The sequence below is a fragment of the Dipteris shenzhenensis genome, chromosome 11 (genome assembly GCF_047967505.1).
Source record: "Dipteris shenzhenensis isolate YYH24624 ecotype China chromosome 11, Dip_SZ_1.0, whole genome shotgun sequence".
NCBI classification, from domain to species: domain Eukaryota; kingdom Viridiplantae; phylum Streptophyta; class Polypodiopsida; order Gleicheniales; family Dipteridaceae; genus Dipteris; species Dipteris shenzhenensis.
The window spans coordinates 35137379-35160148 of NC_141606.1; the positions used below are offsets into that span (position 1 = coordinate 35137379).

At 44.2% G+C, this 22770-nt stretch overlaps 1 protein-coding gene across 4 annotated transcripts; it reads left to right on the forward strand.

The window, feature by feature from the left end:
- Nucleotides 1–249: 249 nt before the first annotated feature.
- LOC147896955 (pentatricopeptide repeat-containing protein At2g27610-like) lies at nucleotides 250–4226 on the forward strand. Of its 4 annotated transcripts, none has more exons than XM_087382011.1 (4): nucleotides 250–793; nucleotides 897–976; nucleotides 1138–1334; nucleotides 1459–4226. In XM_087382011.1, exons 1-4 carry the CDS (start codon nucleotides 592–594, stop codon nucleotides 3713–3715), a joined length of 2736 nt encoding a protein of 911 aa, XP_087238137.1. In that variant the 5' UTR covers nucleotides 250–591; the 3' UTR covers nucleotides 3716–4226. The 4 variants fall into 4 exon arrangements, with proteins under 4 accessions (XP_087238137.1, XP_087238138.1, XP_087238140.1 ...); XM_087382012.1 differs by having other exon boundaries at nucleotides 1498–4226; XM_087382014.1 differs by lacking the exons at nucleotides 250–793; nucleotides 897–976 and having other exon boundaries at nucleotides 1198–1353.
- The last annotated feature ends 18544 nt before the right edge of the window (nucleotides 4227–22770 follow it).

The window sequence follows — 22770 nt, forward strand, 5'->3', positions numbered from 1 at the left end:
CTATGCGACCAATGAAGGAAAGCTGAAGTTCCAACCTCTTGAGTAACTCTCCAAGGTTTGCGAAAATCACATGCAATCACATAATCTGGGCCCGCTTGATGTGAATTGGGTTTCACAAGTAGGGTTATAATACCACGTTCTAGGGATAATCTGAATTGGAATGATGCACAAGGGAGGGACAAATCCGTGAGTGGTCTTGTCGAGTGACCCTAAAAAGGCATAGCTCTTTTGAATTAATCCAACCAAAGTTCTTCTTGAAGACCTAAGGAAGAGCATGCAGCAGAAAGCTGTAGCAGAAACAAAAAATAGTGTCAGCTGAAGTTTGTAACAGAAAGCAAAAACTCAAAGAAAATTTGGTAGATACTAGAGAAGCAACTTCCCTTGTCAAATCCTCAATTGGGTCGACCCTCTTTGCCTTCAATCTCTTCCCAACGACTCATTGCATTGCTGCTTCTGCTTCTTCTGGCTATGGACTAGCAAGCACAATGTTTTTCCATTATGCAGGATCGATGACGCATTTATTCTCACGTTTCTGCTTTGCTTCCTTCCCTCGTCACCTCGTTGTTCATCACCCTCTTGCTTGTAGTAACTATGAAAAGGGCTGCTACAATTCGGGAAGTTCTTCCTTTAGTCCGCGCTGGCCACGTTTGGGGTTTGTTGTCCCTCAGCTATGGCCGCAGAAGTGCCTTGTGTCCGGAAGGCAGATGGAAGCTCCCAGCCTTCTGTGTCTTCGTTGGCGAGATTGGAGATTGTGGTCGGCAGAGCAGGTGGCATTGTAGCTTAGTAGAGGAAGGTGAATGTCTAGCTGAATGTCCCATCCTCTTGCATCTCATTCTAAATTTGTTTCTGGTATTTAGAGGGAAAGCACTATTTAATTTCGTGCTCAATGTACCCAGACAAGGTGATGTCTCTGGAACATCTTTGGAGGAAATTTTTCGCAGATCCTTCGAGTTGGTGGGACAATAGATTCAATAAGGTAAATGTTGTCATGCTTTTAGCCGGTAGGAATTTATTCCTAGGAGCAATATGTTACTGCTAGAACTACCAAGATGAAGTCTGTAGAGAGGAAAATGCGTAAAATCTTTTGAACCGGATCGCATCATTTAGATTGCTGCTGAGCAACTTTGCCCATGACAGAGGAGGTCGAGATGCCCAGACTTTGTACATATTTCGACGAAGGAAGCTTTGTGGATCGACAGCTGGTTCAACCCTTCTTGGGTAGAACCAGAGCTAGCTGCTTTACAACACCATTGTAGGCCTAGAGTAAGGGCGATGTATAGCCCAGCCCACGTACGGGAATCGAACTGTGGTAACCCAAGGGAGAGCTGCGTCAGGTGTTCCTTCATGCACGAGGTCCTTATGTTTGTACTTCACCCGTGATATTTGAAACCTTTTGTATGGGGTTTGCAATCATGGATGATGAACTTTAACATTCCCCTCGGTCACTAATTTATGCAGGCTGACTGGGGTCGATGTTTCTTTTGGTTGTTTCGGCAGTGTGAGAAGATTATGTGAAATGGGACGGCTGGATGAGGCAATTGAGGCTGTGGGCCTCTTGCAACAAAAAGGACTTTGCCTTTCAAACAATGTATTTTCGTGCCTTCTGCAGGGGTGCCTTGACAATGGGGATTTGGCAGCTGGAAGGAGAGTGCATGCCCTGATCGTGAAAGCTGGATTGGAGTCAAACTCCTTTTTGGGAAGCCTGCTCATCCAAATGTTCCTGCTGTGTAGAAGTTTGTCAGAAGCAAATCAGGTGTTTAGGAAACTGGCCACGCCAAATGTCTTTGCATGGAGTGCAATTATGTTGGCTCATGCCAAGCTTGGGAAAGGTGAGCAGGCTATCAAACTGTATAACCAAATGAAATTGTCAGCAGTGCAGGCTGATGGACATGTTTTCACCGCAGTTTTGAAAGCTTGTGCCAGTGTAGCAGTACTCAAACAAGGCAGAGTTATTCATTCCCACATCGTGTGCAGTGGTTTCGAGTTGGATGTATATGTTGGCAATGCACTAGTCGATATGTATGCAAAGTGTGGAAGCCTTGAAGATGCGCAAAGGGTGTTCGACGAATTGCAAGTGCGGGATGTGGTGACATGGAGTGCGATGATTGCAGGGTGTACCCAACAGGGCCATGGTGAGGAGGCTCTCCAAGTTTTCTTGCAGATGCAAGAGCAGGGCATTGAGCCAGATGATGTCACATGTGCCTGCATTCTGAAAGCATGTTCTGACATTGGAGCCTTAGATCAGGGTAAGCTCATTCATACACATATTGTCAAAATTGGACGAGAATTCGATAGTTATGTAGGAAGCGCACTATTGAGTATGTATACCAAATGCGGGAGGCTCAGTGATGCACGGAAGGTATTTGACGAAGTGTCTGCTGGACATTCTCTGGTGGTCTGGAATGCAATGATTGCAGGATATGCTGAACATGGGCATGTACAGGAAACTCTTAGACTTTGTCAGCTAATGCAGGACAAGGAGATACAGCCAGACGAGGTCACATTTGTTAATCTTCTGAAGGTGTCTCAAACAAGAGCAGGTCTAGATTATAGCAAAAAGCTTCATTCTCAGGTCATTGCATATGGCTTTGAGTCAGATGCTATAGTTGGGAGTGCCCTTATGGATATGCATTCCAAAAGTGGGAGCCTGGAGGATGCAAGCACAGTGTTTGAGAATTTGCTGGAGCGAGATGTAGTGACATGGAGTGCGATGATTTTATGCTATGCCCAGCATGGGCATGGTGAGGAGGGCGTCAGACTTTTTGAACAAATGCAGCAAGAGGGTATACATCCAAACCAGGTCACATTCATGAGCATTTTGAAAGCATGTTCTAGCATAATAATCCTACACCAGGGCAAGCTGATTCATCAATATATAATCGAATGTGGTTATGAATCAGATGTACTCGTAGGTAGCTCTCTCCTTGACATGTATGTCAGATGTGGCAGCCTGGAAGATGCAGATGCTGTGTTCAACAAATTGCCACAGCAAGATTTAGTGGCATGGAATGCCATAATAGCAGGTTATATCCAGCTTAGGAATTATGACACAGCATTGCAGTATTTTGAGCACATGCAATGTCAAGGTCTAAAGCCAAATGATGTAACGTTTGTTTCTGTTCTTTCTGCTTGCACTCACAAGGGCCTGGTTGACGAAGGGTGTCAACATTTTCAGCTGATGGGCATGGACCATGGCATGTTACCAACTGTTGACCATTACAACTGCATGGTTGAACTTTTTGGTCGTGCTGGTCATTTGAAGAAGGCTGCAGATGTTCTTGAAGCTATGCCGTTCGAATTCAATGTGGTGGGATGGAGGTCGTTGCTTAATCATTGCCGAACACATGAAAATTTGCTGCTAGGAAGGCATTGCTTTGAACGTCTTGTTTCGATGGATGGAAGACATTCTGCTGGGTATATGCTGATGTCCACTATCTATGCTCAGGCTGACATGCGGGAGGATGCAGACAAAATAGAAGTCCTGAGAAGATATGCAAACGCATGGAAAAAGCCAGGGAAGGCTGTTGTTCAGGTTGACAGTATGTTGCATGACTTCATTGTGCAGGACAGAATGCACCCTCAAAGACATATAATCCATGCAAAGCTGAGTAGATTACGTGTGAAAATGGAGGAAGAAGGATATATGCCCAATTTGGAGTTCATGCTTCAGTTGATCTCACATGGGAAGCAAGAGGTGTCCTGTGGCCAATGCTAGAAACTAATCATATAGTATTGGTTTTATCTGTGTCTATCAAAGTCACTGATCTTTAAATACATGCATTGATATGGCCATGACACTCTCAAGGACATGAGCAATAGACAGAGGGTTGATGTAGTAGCCCCTGGCACTTTTGGACTTTTCAATTTCATGAAGTCCAATGTTCCATTGACAGGATACTAGTTATGCCTTTTCTTCTCACCAACAACTCAAGAGCCATCGAAATCATATCATTTCAGAACCTTCATGTGTTCTCTCACTGCTACTAGAAAAACCAACTCGGTCAAACTTTGTTTGGAAGGAGAGAGATTATTATGGCCCACACACTGCACACCCTTAAGAGACCGGAAAGGTTTCTGCAAAGGTCATCATTGAGAGGGGACAGAAGTTCAAAACGTGTACATGTGTCATACTGTAAATTTCACTTGGATGAGAAACAATGTACAGATTTAGAATACCCCTGGCCTACTTACCAGTGTGTAGCTTTCAAGCAGCAAGCAGATTGACTACTGGCCAAGAGATTATAGTTGTTCGGTTTCTGTTAAGCTGCAGGTAGGAATGCTGAATGCATCTGCAATGCTATCTTTTGAGAATGAATTTGTCTCTTACAATTGTGCCAGTGGTGAATGTGACAAGTGTATTTTTTGTTTTGAATAGCAGGGCAGTTACACACCTTGCTTGCACTAGGATTAGGACTGAACTCCAATGGATTCTGAGTCAGGTGCATGATCCACTCTTATTTGCTGCTGTTAGGATAAACATACCTTGGCTATTGAGTTCTTGGATGACGTGTAATACATATCAAAGTTGTCATCTTAGATAGGTTCCACATCACAAATTGTTGCCTTTATTAGTAGGTGGAGTTTCATATTTCACCGCCCTTTAAACTATAGACATAGTACCTTTCTTTAAAGCCAAATTTATCCCAATAAAATGCGAGCTCACAGTCGGGAAATGTTTATAAGGTGAATGATGTTTTCTTTGAACAACTCAAGTTCCGTGATAACAATGTTGCCTGAAGGAGCAAGGTGTATTGTACGGGTGCAATGTAGAAACATTCCGAAGATCTTAATGAGGGGAGAAGAAGAAGAAGGATTTTTTAACGTCGAGCCACAAGGCACAGCCACAAGGCAGGGCCCTCACAGGGTCATCAAACATTGATCCTGGGGATTGAACTCAACACACCCAACAAGAGGCACTCCCATAACCAACAGGTCTGCTCACGAGAGAGTGCCTATTATCAGCTTTACTCAGGCTCCAGTTGTTAGGAAGACGAGACATTGGCACAATAGAGGCACGCTATTTTCAATGCCTTTAACTAATCAGGATTCCTTAGAACTAGATCCGGGCAGGCAGCTGTAATTTTAAAAGCACTTGCTATTGTATTCGATAATCGAATAGCATTTTGAATTCAGCACTAGTACTTTGCATTTAGTACATAGGACATTGTGTTTCGCACCACACGTTTGTGTAGGGGGAGAGTTGGCACACTTCCTCTCCAAAAGTAAAGACCAAGGAACTTGGGAACATAGCACTAGTCGCAATTATAACAAAGTGAGCTTGAAACGGGAGCACTTGTTGTATTCGATAATTGAATTGCACTTTTCAGCACATAGCATTTAGCAATCAACGCATAGCACTTTGTATTCAGCACATAACCACATGATTGTGTGGGAGAGAGTTGGCACACTTCTCTCCAAAAATTATAGGACCAAGCAACATTTTACCTTAGGAACATAGGACCCTACAGTTGGCACAAACCACTTTGTATATTGCAATCAACAAATAGCACTTTGCATTCCTAGTATACATATACTGTTGGAAAGGTCACCTCCCCATCTGTAAGCCCCCATATGAGGAGAGCATGGGGGAGGGAGACCTAGGGCAGTACCCAACAGGAATTGAGAGAAAGGGGCTGCCACATAGACAGCATCATGGCTGGCATGAGGGAAGCACATCTAGGACTGTTAAGGGCAGGACACAGGGCCAGGAAAGTACGGAGCAGAAGCAAGACAGTCTGGGACAGATTGCGGAGGATCTAGGACATGGAGGCGCACTGTTTGCAGAGGCGCAGACATGGCAGGGAGTGCAGGCTCAGATCTGCAGCAAGGAATGTGACTGCCAGTGGGCAGGTGGCAGGCCTTTTATAGGCTGCATATTTGCCTTGAATGGAGGGCCAAAAGCCCTGGAAGTTTGGGCCATAAAAGGCCTGACTTGTGAGCCCTTTAAGGGCGGTTTTTACAGACTGAGTCGGTTTTTACAGACTGGTCGGTTTTTTGGTGCAGGCCTTGGGGCCTATATAAGGAGGCCATTCAGGCCTCATTTGAACATCATCTGGAGCAGCAATTCCACCAGCAGAAGGAGCAGCAGCAGGGCTATCTTTGGGCCTACAGTCAGGAGGAGAAAGAAGTACCTTGTGCTGCAGACTTAGCTTGCAGGAGGCTGCCCACCTAGGCTGGTTTCCAGACAGCAAGGTGGAGAGGATCATTCTGGACGGAAAGTCTACTTACGCTCGAGGTGGAGCACGCGGACTCTAGTCTAGAGATAGCCAGCAAATAGGAGGAGGACTTTTGTGGTAAGATCAGAGGACCACACCATTGGTGGGACTCTGGATCTGTCTCTTTTGTATTGTGTCCATAGTTGTGGACGGAAATATATTATTTGGTGGTTTCTCTATCTAGTTTGGTTCATTGTCTATTGATGAGTCTGCACACCTATTGAATGCACATAAGTAAAGAAGTTTGTGATTCCACACCCACACTGCACACTGTGTGAGCTCCTGGGCATTATTTCCGCTGCGTGTACCCTCTGTTGGGTATTTTCTAACATGGTATCAGAGCCCAAGTAGGAGGCTCACACGTGTGGGAGCCTGAAGGCAGGGACCTTGCTGAAGGACGACCCTCATTCACAAGCTCTAGGGAATCAACTTCCACGACTGGAGGATTGTGCCCTTGCGAGAAGGAGGGTGACTCAGGTTCAGTCAGGTGCGTTCAGAGTTCTGGTTTACTGCAATTGAGTTTGGTTGACTTTGCTGTGTGGTATATATAGCAGAGATGTCGACAGCCCTGCTATCCCTTCCTCCTCCTCCAGTTTTCTCTCTTTCACTATCCCTAACTTTGGAGAGTCTGGGAACCTGGACGGGACTAATTACCCGATCTGGAAAGTGAAGATCCGGAGTCATTTAGTGGCTCAGAAGTTGTGGAAGCTAACCACGGGAGAGGAGTCGAAGCCGGAAGACATGGTGGACAGTAAAGGGAAGGTACTCATGGCAGTAGACAGAGAGGAGCTTGAAGCTTGGGAAGAAAGAGATGCCCATGCCCTGGCAATAATCATAGGGACTACGGCAGACTCTGTTCTTCCGCATATCCAACTGGCCGAGACGTCAGTAGAGGCGTGGGTCACCCTGAAGGATCTGTACGAGATAGATAATACCTCCCGGATTGTGCTTCTTCAGCATCAACTCTACAATCTTGATATGGAAGAAGGCGATACGGTGCATGATCATCTGACGAAGGTCAAGGTAGTGCGGGATCAGCTGGCAGCAATTGGTCAGAAGACAGACTCATGCCATCTGGCCTTGATGGTACTGAGGAGATTGCCTCGGAGTTTCAAGAGCTTTGTTACGGCTGTGACAGCAGGACAAAGGACCAAACCTCTGACATTTGAGGAGTTGTGTCCCTTACTGCTACAGGAGGAAGCTCGGGAGAAGCTCTACAACGAGGACAAAGACGACAAGGCGATGCTGGTGAAGGATTCCGCAGGTAAGGGAAAGGGCAAGCCTAACAATGGCAAGTCCAATAAAGATGACTTTGATGACGAGGGGACTTCGAAGAGGAAGCACAAGAAGAAGTGTTTCTATTGTGATACGCCCGGACATTTTGCAAAGGACTGCAGAAAGAAAAAGGCGGATCTGAAAAACAAACAGGAGTCTGACCCAGATTCAGAGGGAAAGGCCAAAGCTAATGTGGTAATCGAAGAATTGTTCCTGGTGACATCACCGAGTGTTACCGAGGTCAGGTATGTTGATCCCGAAATCAAAGTAAGGATGTCTGACATAGAGAGTTGGGTCGACGAGGAGTCAGATGCCTTTGTGAAGGTGAAGGATAGTATGGAGTGCTTGGAACCTTCCAAGTGTGTAGCTGTTGACACTGACACGAGGGTGGATTCCATGGAAAGCCCTGGGGTCTCATGGTCAGATGGATGTTGGACTTCAGAAGGGGACAGTACAGGATCACACAGGATCTTGGCGGGTGCCTCATTGAGGTACAGGGTTTGCTTTCAGAGCGAACATTCAGGCAGTACAACAGTCTGGTATGTATTTGATATTCTGCATTTGAGCCTTTATAGCATGTTGTGGAGAGATTCTGCTCTTCATTTGTCTTAGGTGATAAGAGATTGGAAGGAATTGGCCTTCTTCGAAGGCAGAAGGGGAAGTATGGGTGCTTCTTCAAATCTCGGACGCAGATTGCTAGAAGGTGGTGGACAAAGAGTACTGAAGCCAGAAGAGTACCTGCTTGAGAACTCAGTGAGAGTTCATGGTCCAGATTATCTGGAAATATTCATTGGTTGCAGACCTTGCCAAAGGAAGGACGGGTTGAAACAAACCCTCAAAGCATGGTGCCTGGAAGACTCCAGGTTGTTCACTCATTATGAGGGGGACGACTGGAAGATCGTGACGGCTGGGTTGCTCAAGTGCAGAGGCGGGAATGCGACTGTAGGAGGTGGTACCAGGAGGTGGTACCAGAGATGGACCTGTGTATCAGGATGGTGTGCGGAAGCAAAACCGGACCTGGTGGAGCAGGAGCCACTGGATGAAAAGCCAGGAAAAGATTTCGACACCGAAAGGTTCCAGAGGACTACGACCAGGGAGTTACTGGAGCATCTTCATCGACGGTTGGCATTGGGCTGAGATGTGTTGGTGAGAGGGGGTGTTGGAAAGGTCACCTCCCCATCTGTAAGCCCCCATATGAGGAGAGCATGGGGGAGGGAGACCTAGGGCAGTACCCAACAGGAATTGAGAGAAAGGGGCTGCCACATAGACAGCATCATGGCTGGCATGAGGGCAGCACATCTAGGACTGTTAAGGGCAGGACACAGGGCCAGGAAAGTACGGAGCAGAAGCAAGACAGTCTGGGACAGATTGCGGAGGATCTAGGACATGGAGGCGCACTGTTTGCAGAGGCGCAGACATGGCAGGGAGTGCAGGCTCAGATCTGCAGCAAGGAATGTGACTGTCAGTGGGCAGGTGGCAGGCCTTTTATAGGCTGCATATTTGCCTTGAATGGAGGGCCAAAAGCCCTGGAAGTTTGGGCCATAAAAGGCCTGACTTGTGAGCCCTTTAAGGGCGGTTTTTACAGACTGAGTCGGTTTTTACAGACTGGTCGGTTTTTTGGTGCAGGCCTTGGGGCCTATATAAGGAGGCCATTCAGGCCTCATTTGAACATCATCTGGAGCAGCAATTCCACCAGCAGAAGGAGCAGCAGCAGGGCTATCTTCGGGCCTACAGTCAGGAGGAGAAAGAAGTACCTTGTGCTGCAGACTTAGCTTGCAAGAGGCTGCCCACCTAGGCTGGTTTCCAGACAGCAAGGTGGAGAGGATTATTCTGGACGGAAAGTCTACTTACGCTCGAGGTGGAGCACGCGGACTCTAGTCTAGAGATAGCCAGCAGATAGGAGAAGGACTTTTGTGGTAAGATCAGAGGACCACACCATTGGTGGGACTCTGGATCTGTCTCTTTTGTATTGTGTCCATAGTTGTGGACGGAAATATATTATTTGGTGGTTTCTCTATCTAGTTTGGTTCATTGTCTATTGATGAGTCTGCACACCTAGGTCCTATTGAATGCACATAAGTAAAGAAGTTTGTGATTCCACACCCACACTGCACACTGTGTGAGCTCCTGGGCATTATTTCCGCTGCGTGTACCCTCTGTTGGGTATTTTCTAACATATACACAATTCAAGCAGCGCCTTTAGATGTCTAAAGGTACTAAGTCAGACCACACAGCTAGGAAAGCCTAGAGGCCTGTTGAAGATGACTTTTGTATCAAGCAAATCTCATGGAAGTGTTGAATTAATTGCTATCCACCCAAGCTCCATTTAGAGTGGTGATAATCATTGGTTTATTTGCCATTGCGACCTTTTGCAAGGTCTCCGCAAGACTTGAAAATGATAGTACAAATTTTCAACAGCAAGCCTCTGTGATTTTCGTTAAGTAGAACTTTCTTGCGTCCCCCCTGCACTTAACGACATATTTTTCGTTGCAGTAGGTTCCCTCACCTCCATCTGCATCTTTCCTTGTTTTTTCCTTGCCCCGATAATGCAGCGATCGCTCCTCCATTCGTGCTTTCTTATTCGATCGATCATGCTTTATCATAGCCTCTTTTTGATCAGATAGAACACACGATCGCGGCTTGCAAGCTCACGGACAATACAGAAATTGGCTGGCCTGATCTGTAAGCTCATCAAATTTTCCGATTCGACGGCGCTGCCAAATTCTTGTGGGAAGTTGTTGCTGGGAGCATATGCATATTACGAAAACCGTTTCGCAGCTTCATGATTGGAATTCGTTGTCACTTTTGAGCACATTGTGCTGGAATCCAGGTTGCTGCCCGCCCAGTTCTTCCAAAAAGTGAAACATCTCTACAAGCGTTGAATCCAGCATCGTGCAAATTCAAGAGCTACGATGTGTGTCCAATCCATGAGCTAGCAGAAGATAAGAAATGTTTAGGCATGTGCTCAAATGAAAATCTGTGGCCAATTGTCATATCAAGAAAAAGGTTCCTTTCATCCAATCCATGAGCTAGGAGAAGAAAAGAAATGTTTAGGCATGTGATCAAATGAAAATCTGTGGCCAATTGTCATATATCAAGAAAAAGGCTCCTTTCATCGCCAACAACGTTTAGACCGGGTGTGTATGTGTCGGTCTTGAGTTTAGTCCTGAGTTCAAGTCCAAGGGGCAACTCAAGATTCCATCTTGGTCACCTCGTTCGGGAGCGCTATTGGCACTTTCAATTTCAATACAACACAACAAACTTTAATCAAGCAAAACCTACATTATTAGCTACTTCTTTGACTAATGCAAGCTGTGTTCTCCTTCAGCCATGTGTCATTCTCCTTAATCAAGCAAAACCTATATTATCAGCTGCTTCTTCATCTAAAATAGCTTGCATTGTTCCAAATGCTAGTTGCTAGAGAGAGGGGATGCTAAGGGATTCCGGTCGATGCTACAATACTAAAGATCGAAAATGTTGGAACGATGCAAAACTATTTTAGACAAAGAAGCCACTAATAATATAAGTTCCACTTGATTGACGTGCTAATGCTACTGCCTAAGGGAGGGAATGCTAAGAGATGGCAGCTAATGCCACACTAGTAAAGAGTGAAGAATGTTGGAACAAAGAAGCAGCTAATAATATAGGTTGTGCTTGATTAAGGGCTCTGTTGTACTTATACTGGTCAGACCTCGGTCATAAGGAGTCATAGCATGGTCACACCTTGGTCAACCTTGGTCATACCTGGGTCATTCCTTGTTCACATATTGGTCACTGGAGCAACATGTCAAGAATGATAGACCTTGGTCACACTCCAATCACACCTGGTCACATGAATGACATGACTGAAGCATTGCATGAGTAGTTACTAGACTAAAGCAGTGTGATTGACATGACTAGAGCAGTACATGTCAGGGCATATCGAGGGTGGACTGACCTTGGTCAAAGCTGAGTCGACCTTGGTCAAGGTAAAATACTGGCGCACTATGACATGCCTGGAGTGGTGCATGAACAATTATAGGACTAGAGTAGTGCATGACTAGCATATGACGAGAGCAGTACATGACTGGAGCAATACCTAGCACGTGGTACACTAAAATTTTATGAGGTGAAACCCCCGAGGGAGTACTTAACTCATCGACTCATTCCTAGGAGGTTGGGGACTAGCAAAAGTGATGAAGCGACGATAGGCTAAGGAGACATGAAGACAACTTATAAGAAGGAGGAAACGGGATTTCTAGCCATGAGGAGTCGATGACAAGGAAGGAGAAGAGGGGCAAAGCAATGAGGATTGGGGGCATTGCAGCATAGGCACATTCAGTCTAGAGCATAGAGCGTGAGTGGAGAGAGAGAGGCTGGAGTTAAGAGCTCGCCAAGTGTATCTCCTCTTTGGTGTATCAGTCATCTAGTGTAACTCTAATTGGTGTATGATTCATTCTTCCTAATGAATTATGCTTCTTCCCATCTGTGTTCACTACTCTAACACGTCAACATGATTGTTCCCTCCAAAGTGTAAGGTACCCACTTCTCCAAAAACTGGGTTTAAAGTTGACAAGTGACATCCAGTTTCAAGTACACGTGGTTGATGAATGCAGAGTGAAGCTTATGGGAGTGGTCAAAGGTGTTCACATGAAGATTGGAGGAGTTACATTCCTATCCAACTTTGTCATCGTTGATATGACCGAGGGTGAATCCTCTACTTCTTGGTAGACCATAGTTGCGGGGTCAGCAAGGGCCATTCAAGATTGGTCATCTGATGAAGTTCAGTTACCCTTAGGATCCACATCCCTAGAAATAGATATGGTTACTGGTAATTCTCATCACTGACCTATCATACTTGGGGAAGAGGATTTTGAAGAGGAGGCAGGACTGGAGGAGGAGCAATGTGCTCTTGGGGATTGGCCCATTTGAAAATAACAATTGGCCTATATGACTCACCCTTTCAAGATGAAACCTATGATACAGTGGGACAATGTTTGCTTAGGTGTAGCCAATCGCGAAACTATTTTTGGGGCCCTTTTGGGGCCGCAACGCGATGCACTTCTAGGTGAATATTTGAATTTTGCGTAGACCCGCGCTCTCGCCGAAAATTTTCCCGATGTCATGAACGCGCACTGGTGTAATAATGAGACACAATCTTATCATGGTCAATAGCGCAGAGCTCGACACATGGCACTATATGCATTTACTCATGAGCACAAAGACTGTTGCTGGTCTGACTACATCACACAGCCTTTGCCTTGCCATGTTTGCTTGCATCGTTTCGCCATCTGTCATTGTGCAACACAATATTTTGCTGCGTTGACCACCGTGGTGGTTCGAGCACAACCATGTTGGCTTGACAACAGCACAAAACTTTTGCCTTGCCACTTGTCATTACGCAGCTTCGCCACCTATCGCTGCACAACACAATCTTTTGCTTCGCTGACCACCGTGCTAGTTCAAGCAATGATGTTGGCATGGAGAGACCACCACACTGGCATGAAGACCACCGTGGCATGTCAATCTCTAACAGGACCCCTCAAGGTCCATATCCGCAACCACTGCATTGGATGCTGGAGCTATTTTAGTTCTAAACCAAGGAAAATAGTGTTATTTTAGAGATATTTTAGTCGTATTACTCCTTGTGCAATAATTTCTCAAACACCGCACATGTTCTTGGAGCGATTTTAGTTCCAAGCTAAGGAAAATGTAGACATTTATAATTTAGTATAGTTTCCTTGCAACCACCACGCTGGTTATTGGAGTTATCATAGTTCTAAAGCACCGCGCTAGTTATTGGAACCATTTTCACTAAAGTAAGAATTGTTTTTTCAACAATTTCTTATGCAACGATCCCTATGGTTGCAATAAAATATAAACGAGGGCATAAATATGCCATTTGTTCTTCATTAGAGCCACTTTCAGTACCGAAGTAACAGCCAACAATAGTTTTGGTGATATTGGTACTACATTGAAATTGAAACAAAAGAAATTACATTAGATAGTTTTTGTGATAATAGTATTATATTGAAATTGAAACAAAATAAATTACATCCGAAGCAAACATTTAACAAAACAGATTACATACAAAGATGCTAGCACCTTTTTTTTGTGACACTTCTTAAGCACTTGTCAACACCACCACTGTGGTAGGTCTAGGTGTCACTTTTTTCCCTTGTTAGCACCTTTTTCATAGCAACTTCAGAAGTCAAGGCATTGGAAGAGGGAACTCAACTTGGAGGTGAGCTCAATCAAGCACAACATTCGACAACGGACAAGGAACTTAATATGGTGATGGTGAGCTCCAGCACATTGATGCATGCTCTCAGTGTGTTAGAGCTGATCACCAAGTTGAGTTTCTTCCCCAATGTGGAAGGTTGTGCGCAATTACAAGAGGCTCAACACCAAGTTGAGTTCTCTCCCAGTGCCTCACGGAACAACGACCACCTGTTTCCCTTGGCTCCCCATCTTGCAACATGGTTGGTCATGAGGTTCTTCTTTCAAGTCTTTCAAGGAATTTCCTTCATCATAGTAGCAACTTCTTTCAAGGCACTAGTGGGGTTATCAAAGAATTGCTTCTTTCAAGGCACTGGTAGAGAGAACTCAACTTGGTGGTGAGCTCAATCGAGTAGAACATTTGACAGTCTTCAGGGAACTCAATCTGGTGGGTGAGCTCCAGCAGACTAATGCATGCTCTCAATGTGTTATAGCTTATCACCAAGTTGAGTTCTCCTTCCCCAGTGCCGAAGGTTGTGCTCAATTACGAGAGTCTCGTCGCCAAGGTGAGTTCTCTGCCAGTGCCTGATGGAACAATGATGACTATGGCTGGTGGAGTGTTGCAGGATGGAGAGCCAAGGCAAACAATGGATCCCATGACTTGGGCAGCATTATGAAGGGGCATCGAGGTTGCAGTAGAAGATTCATCTTAGGGGTAGAAGGGGGCTTGGAGAGAGTGTGGAAGGGGGTAGGAGAGAAATTTTCTTGGGTGCGGTGAATTGTTTCTCTCTCTGCTGTTAAGGCCTTTATATAGCTAGACTTGCCGCCCTCCCACTCTTTCCCCCTTCGTTTCTTGTGTCAGTTGTGTGACTCTGGGTGCCTATTGCTCCTAAGGGCACACAATCCACCAACTGGATTTTGTTGTTGGTAGCCCAGCCTAGAGTAGGCAGTCATCTACATCATCGTCTAGCCATGACGTGCGATTAGATGGTTGCCATGCTAGAATTTCTTGGTCATAGGAGCCAAGATCATGATAATTCAATAGGATGAGGGGGGAGGAGCGGTGGCACATACACCTAGCTTTGCTGGTAGTCCAGCCTAGCGTAGGCGGTCATATACATCATTGTCTAGCCATGACGTGCGATTAGATGGTTGCCATGGGAGAATTTCTTGGTCATCGGAGCCAAGATCATAATAATTCAATGGGATGAGGGGGGAGGAGCGGTGGCACATACACCCAGCTTTGCTGGTAGCCTAGCCTAGCGTAGGCGGTCATATACATCATCGTCTAGCCATGATGTGTGATTAGATGGTTGCCATGGGAGAATTTCTCAGTCATCGAAGCCAAGATCAGAATGCTTCAATGGGATGAGGGGGGAGGAGCAGTGGCACATACACCCAGCTTTGCTGGTAGCCTAGCCTAGCATAGGCGATCATTTACATAATTGTCTAGCCAATGATGTGCGATTAGATTGGTTGCCATGGGAGAATTTATCGGTCATTGGAGCCAAGATCATAATAATTCAATGGGATGATGGGAGAGGAGTAGTGGCACATACACCCAGCTTTGCTGGTAACCTAGCCTAGCGTAGGCGGTCATATACATCATTGTCTAGCCCCATGATGTGCGATTAGATGGTTGCCATGGGAGAATTTCTCGGTTATCAAAAAATTTTAACAGTCTGATATGTTCTTACAGCCTATCTCCAGCTTAATGCTAATTTGAGCGTACGAGTTAGATGGTCCCTCATGAAAAGTCATTGTTATTATAGTCTGATTCTGACTCAATGCTAATCTGGGTGGCCTGAGAACTAGATGGCCCCTCATGCAAAGTCATTGTTATTACAGTCAACTGAAGAAAGGAAATATCAAAATGAGACATCAGATTAGCATTGATTCGGTTCATCAGGCTGTAATAACTATAGTTCTCATTCTAAACTATTGTTACTACAACCTGATACACCGATTGAATGCTAATCTAAGCTTGTAAACTAGATGGTCCCCCATACAAAGTCATTGGTATTTACAGTCTGATTCTGGCTCAATGCTAATCTGAGCCCGTGAATTAGATGGTCCCTCATACACAATCATTGTTATTACAATCTGATTCTGATTGAATGCTAATCTGAACCTATGAATTAGTCGGTCCCTCATGCACGGTCATTGTCACTAAAACAAGCTTAGTGGTTGTTTGGGATTAGTATACTGTTTGGGATTTACATTTTCCCTTGTTTGGGATTTACTGAAACAAGTGCGGTGGTTGTTTGGGATTTACAAAAGATTGTATTTTGTGGGGGTTGCAATTAATCCTAAACCAACAAAAATGCATTTCGTTGCCAGTGCCTACCTCCTTTAGCCTTAACTATCATACAACTAACCTGTCATATTCATCAATGTAATGTGTGGGGAATCTATTGGTACACGGGTCTTCAAAGATGGCAACGATCTCACTGGATTACATCGTTGAGCATGTCAAGATGGCTTGATTTGACAAATTAGAATATGTGAACAATTACATCTTGGATAGCAGGAGAGCAAACTAGTTAAAAAACCCGACAAGTCTCGAGTGAAGGAACATCGGAGGAATAGAGATGGAAAGCCACAGAGGCAATGACATTTTTCCTGCCGCTTGTCCTGAGCTTGATGAAGACATTTCGCAAGGTATCCCTCGACAACCCAAGATTGTCGTAGATGAGATTGATCACTTGGAGGAGGAACATAGAGTTGCCAAGAGTGTCTTTCACAATATGGTCTTATTGCATGAGGAACTGTGGGAAGGCCTTCAATACTATAAGAACCCACAATTTGCAAAGTATGTTGCTAAAGGCTCCCACTGTGAGAAGTGTTGAGCCTGCATCCTAGAATCCTTGCGTAAACATAAAGTCCTTCAAAGATCTTAGACTTTATCTCTTGGAATCTTGGATATATATTACTCGGGACTTTTTTAGGGATCGACCACCCCTCTAATACAATCGGCTTTTCAATAGAACTTGAGTTAAGTAGTAAATTGTCTTCTTTGAAAAAGAAAAGAGTAAATTGTCTCTGTATTCATCCATACTTAGATACGATGATGGTCTCTTTTTAAAATGTAGAAGAGTAAAACTTGGATGTATACTACCTGGGTATATAACTTTAGGGGTTGACTATACATTTGGCTTTTCTATATAACTTCAGTTTTAAAGCAATAATTTGCCATTTATCCGTCCTTAAATACGATTGCTTCACTCAGCTGGACCTTATAATTTGAAAATGTTGCATTTAGTTGGATTCTAAGGTTCTATTTTCTTATGACTGCTTCACTCAGGACGTGCAATTAGATGGTAATTCTAACCGTGTGATACATTCTTACAGTCTATCTTAGCTTAATGCTAGTTCTCATTCTAAACTATTGTTATTACAGCCTGATTATTATTATTATAGTCTATTGATTCCGGCTCATTGCTAATTTGAGCCTGTGAATTAGATGGTCCCTCATGCACAGTCATTGTTATTACAGTCTGATTCCAACTGAATGCTAATTTGAACCTATGAATTAGATGGTTCCTCATGCACAATCATTGTCTCACTAAAACAAGCTCGGTCATTGTTTGGGATTAGTATACTGTTTGGGATTTACATTTTCCATTGTTTGGAATTTACATTTTCCCTTGTTTGGAATTTATTGATTGGGATTTACTGAAACAAGCACGGTGGTTGTTTGGGATTTACTAAAGGTTATATTTTGTGGGGGTTGCAAGTAATCCTAAACCTACACAAATGCATTTCGTTGCCAGTGCCTACCTCCTCTTGCCAGTGCCTACCTCCTGTAGCCTTAACTGGTGTTTGAGCTGACTCAATCTCACGATTGCATTAGGGATGTTTTAATCGAAGCTATACTTATATATTAATATAAAATATTGGCAAAAGTTTATTGAGCTAGTTTTTTTAGTTTCATAACATTGATAGAACATATTACAATGTTGGATATTTTCTTTTGAATGTTGGAGAAAAAGTTGTAAATGCTGGTGAAACTTTGAATTTTTTCTCATAAAAGTTTCAAACCTTTGGCGAATGTTTGAAACCTTTATTTTTATTAGGGCATACAAACTTTCAACACCAATATAAAAGTTTCACCTCTTAACAAAACTATCAGGAAAAAATCATCCATGGATTGCATGATGTTCCAACCACCAAGCTGGTTTAGGACAATCACATTAAGTCCAAGCCAACCTAGCTCTGGTGTTTGAGCTGAACCAGCCACATGGTTGCATGATATTCCAACCACCGGGCTGGTTTAGGATAACCACATAACTGGAGTTTGAGCAGACCCAACCATGATTGCATGATGTTCCAACCACCGAGCTAGTTTAGGACAATCACATTAAGTCCAAGCTAGCCTGTTTCCGGTGTTTGAGTTGAACCAGCCACATGGTTTCATGATATTCCAACCACCAGGTTGATTTAGGACAATCATATTAAGTCCATGCTAGCCTAGTAAACTATCCCAAAGCTCAATCACAAACAACCATCGGGCTGGTTTAGGCAACCACTGACCTGCGTTGTATTAAGAAATGAAACAAGTAAACTATCCCAAAGCACAATCACAAGCAACCACCGAGATGGTTTAGGCAACCACTGACCTATATTGTGTCAAGCATGTGTATGATGTGCTCATCAAACATCTTGTATCCCATCTACTTTCTATAGATGTCCTTGTTATTTGGAGAAACTCTCGAGAGATGCACAAAGAGTGGAAGCAATTCCTGATCACCTCGATCCGAGTAGTCTATGGGCTTCAATAGAACATAAGAAAAGGAAAGATAGCCTAAGTGCAGAAGTCATTGCAATAGTGGTGACGTTTTGGCACGAAAATACAAGGTGTTGGTAGGGTTGTCACTCTATGAACTTCAGAGTGCAGGCTAAGACTCGAGAATGGTATTTACCTAAATGGCCTGACGTTGCTTCCTCGAATGCTACTACCAATCATGACATCACAACTCGTTTTCTTTGCTCTGATGGAAATGATCGAATGCATGCATCTGCAACAACAACTGCTTCCTGCTATGCTGCTCTGCAATGAATCTTCTGTTCCTTGTGCCCTGACCAATCTTTTCAGCTTTTCTATCTCATAGCCTTTGTTTGCTTCTCTTGTAAGACATGGCAAGCTGCATGTTACCATGGCGACGATCAATAAAAGATGACAATGCCAAACCAAAACAGAGAGAAGCTAGCTGGTGAGGCAAGCAAACAATAGAAGACAACTTAGGCTAGTACACAACACAGGCTTCTATGAAATTATAGATCTCCAGTACACTTATGAGATAGTAATATTCTTTGTAATCCTCTCTTCCCTTGGCTGCCAAAGTGTACTTGGAAAGATCTATAACTTCATCAAAGGCTAGCACACAACACATGCAATTTGCCATTGTGACTAGATTGGGGGTTTCTTTTCATGTGCCATGAGGATTAGCACTCTAGACAATAGGGCAAGTGAGGAGAGAAAGATGAAGATGCCCAACATAGTGAAGAGGAGACAAAGACTTCAGGACTGTGAGTAATGGAATATTCTATGTAGCACATAGACAAAAATGTGGAATGAAGCAATGCTTTTAACGGATGAACAATATAAACAAAGAATCCATACAACTTTCTGCATCAGCTCCATAGCTCGAAGTCTTAAGAAAAAGAAGCAAATGGATTAAAAAAAAGAAGCAAATGGAAGAAGCAAGATCTGGCGACTATGGTGAGCATACTTACCAAAGCTTTAAGAAAGCTTGATTGTAAGGAGATCCTAACAAGATTGTGGTAGCCCCTTCAATGTAGTCTGAAATGATTCATGTCATTGGAGAGAGAGCAAGTCCACACAAGAGAATACTCTGACTTTACAAAGATTCTTGGTGATGGAGTAGGCAAGAGGAATCTTGGACCTATGTGTGAGTGTGTATGAGAGAGAATAAGTCTAGGCATTGCAATGTTGCCTATAGTAGCAGTAGAGTGAGTGAGAGGGAGGACAACCGTTTTTGTTGATGGAACAAGTAGGAGGAAGATTGCACCTCTGTTAGAGAGAGAGATGGTGATGGAACAAATTTTTTTTTCTCAAAGAAAGGAATCTTCTATTAATTCTTGAAAGACTTCATACAAAACAGTAGCCCCAAAGGTACTGATTATGGAAAAAACTAGAAAAGGTTGAAAGAAAAACCGGACTGTTCTAGAGAAATCTAGCTCACTGCCTAGGGGATCTCTTGTACTGGGGCTAACAGCCAAGTGGGGGGACTATACAATCAGCGAATCCCTCGTGGAGTGAAGAAAACTCCTATAGGGCAAGCCTTCCAGAACTGAGCACACTTCTCAATAGTCGCCTAGAGTCCCACGCTCCCAAGTTGAGCATAGAGTGTATGTGATATCCTACTAGATGGTGACCATGGTAGCCGAGGGTGGAACCAGATGCTCACCCATCATGAGACTATAGTGAGCCACCCAAATGTTCCATGTAATGATACTCGTTACCACCTCCCAAATGCTGTCCTCTGAAGGAGATAGGGGAGCTAGGCTATTAGGAGGGACTGCCACATGGAGCGCTAGCCTTTGAATTATGCTCTGACCCTGTATCTGGTAGGCTAGGGAGATGTCATCAATCTGGAATGCGTGTCCTCCCTCAGTCAACCAGACCACCATCCCCTAGGTGTAGTCCCTCTGAAGACTCTCTATACGGGTCATGATCCTAAGGGCTCCCATTCAGATCCTCGCTACTCTGTGATAGCTCCAAAGGCAATGCAGAATCACATCTCCAGGAAACCACCAGAGCAACAATGGCATTACCCCTCCACTCACTTCTTCTCTAACCATGGTTAGATGGACAAGCCTCTGTGGGCGGCTAGCCAAAAGAAGTAGGATATCTTCCTCGATTGTAAATTGGACCATAACCGCATCCAAAACCTAGAACAGACATCCGGGGGCACTCTCTGGGTCACCCAATGCTGCTCCCTCGAGGGGGTCCACCTCAAAGAGTCCATTTGAAGCCTCTTGCCAATATGTATGGTGTAGGAAAACAAGGGGATCTCATCCATCTGCTCGGCAAGACTGCCCCTTGAGGGCTAGAACCACTCTCTTGGATCCCACTGGAACTCCCTCAAGGGTCTACCCTCCCACAGCTAGAGGCACCATCTAGGGGCCACATAAGGGGTTGATGCTCAAATGCCTCTCTACTGCATCTGAGCAGAGCATGAATGAGACTCCTTGCTAGTCTCTGCTAGACCCTGTGAAGCCTCCTCTCATCAAGGGGGAACCCTTCCCTATAGGGGGGGCCTCTGAGAAGATCCATTTGTGTGAGGGTTGCAACTATCCTCCGAGAAGATCCTGCGTGGGGTGTTCCTGAGAAGCCCTCACTATAAGAGGTGTTTCCAAGGCTTTGCACCTAGGGTGAGGCCGCGAACAGCCAACTTGCCTAGAAGGGTTTTGGTTTGCATCTCCAGATCTATGATACCCAATCCTCCCAGTGCCTGTGACATGATCACCATCTGCCAAGTGATATGGGCTCTATCTACCAGTATTTGGCATGCCATCCAATCCTACCCAAAGGAAGTTCTGAACCAACCGTTTGAGCTGCCCAATGCATCTTCTGTGAAAGCACCAGTAGGAGGCGATATACCAGGACATGGAAAGATAAACCTGGTTTCCCACTAAGGCACTGTGAAGAGAGTGGGAGAGAAATAAGGAGTCTCACTTGCAGCTTTCTCACATACACAATGGGGGGAATATACACAAAGGTGGAGGATGAAAATAGTTTTCCTCTTCTTAGTTGTGAAAGCCAAAAGAACTCTCTCTTACTACAAAAGGAATAGGTGAACCCTATATGTGGGTCTCAAACCAAACTTAGCTAATCTAAGTGGCATACTAACTGAGCCACTAACTAGAGTACATAAAGATACCTGTCATCTAGCTATTATTCATGGGCAGTGTACTAACCGCATCTCACCTCAATGCACAAGAAGTAATGCAGCTCTCCCAAATCCGTCATCTCAAACTTCTCCTTCAATAGCATTTTCACATGAAGGATATCTTCATCACTATCACCTGTGATGATCAAATCATCAACATAAATGACAAGCAGTATAATACCTTTCTCTGATTTTCTCACATAAAGTGAGAAATCTACCTTGGAAATTTGAAAGCCAATAGTGGCAAGATACTGTCCTATCTTGTCAGACCATGCTCTGGGTGCTTGCTTCAAGCCATACAAGGCTTTCTTCAACCTGCAAACAAACTCACGATGAACAACATGAACATAACCTGGTGGTTGCTCCATATAGACCTCTTCTTGCAAATCACCATGCAAGAAAGCATTCTTTACATCCATCTTATGTAAAGACCATCCCTTTGATGTAGCCATAGCAATGAATGCTCTTACAGTTGCCATCCTTGCAACTGGATTGAATGTTTCTTCATAATCAATGCCATATGTCTGTGCATACCCCTTGACAACTAATCTTGCCTTGTATCTGCTCATAGAATCATCTGCATTGTGCTTCACCTTATAAACCCACTTGCAGCCAATTGCATTCTTGTCTTTAGGCAAAGGCACCAATTCCCATGTAGCATTTGCTTCCAAGGCATCAATTTCTTCATCCATGGCTTTCTCACATTTTTCTTTTCCCATGGCTTGCTTAAAAGAAGTGGGTTTTGGTTCATGTATCACTTTGAACATATAGGCATAGTGAATGGCTATAAACCCATCATATTTCAGCCTATCCACATGATAACTCTGGTAGACCTACGCAAAATAGGCTCACTACCAGGTGCTCTCAAAACATCCCTTGTCTTCCTTACTCTAGGTGTAACAACAGAAGGAATACCCAACTCATCATCAAGGCTCTGTTCTGAGCCATTGGATTCACCATCCACATAAGAGTGATGTGCATTCACATCAACCATGGGCTGATCTACTTTCTCTTTTTGCTTTCGTGATACTTGCATACCACTATCTACATTGCTTTGAGGAGATTCTCCTAATCTCAATTTGCCTATCCATGGCAAAGTATGTGAACCACTGCTAGAGGACACTACAAGTCCACTAATATTTTGTGATTGCTGTTGTGAATTCTGT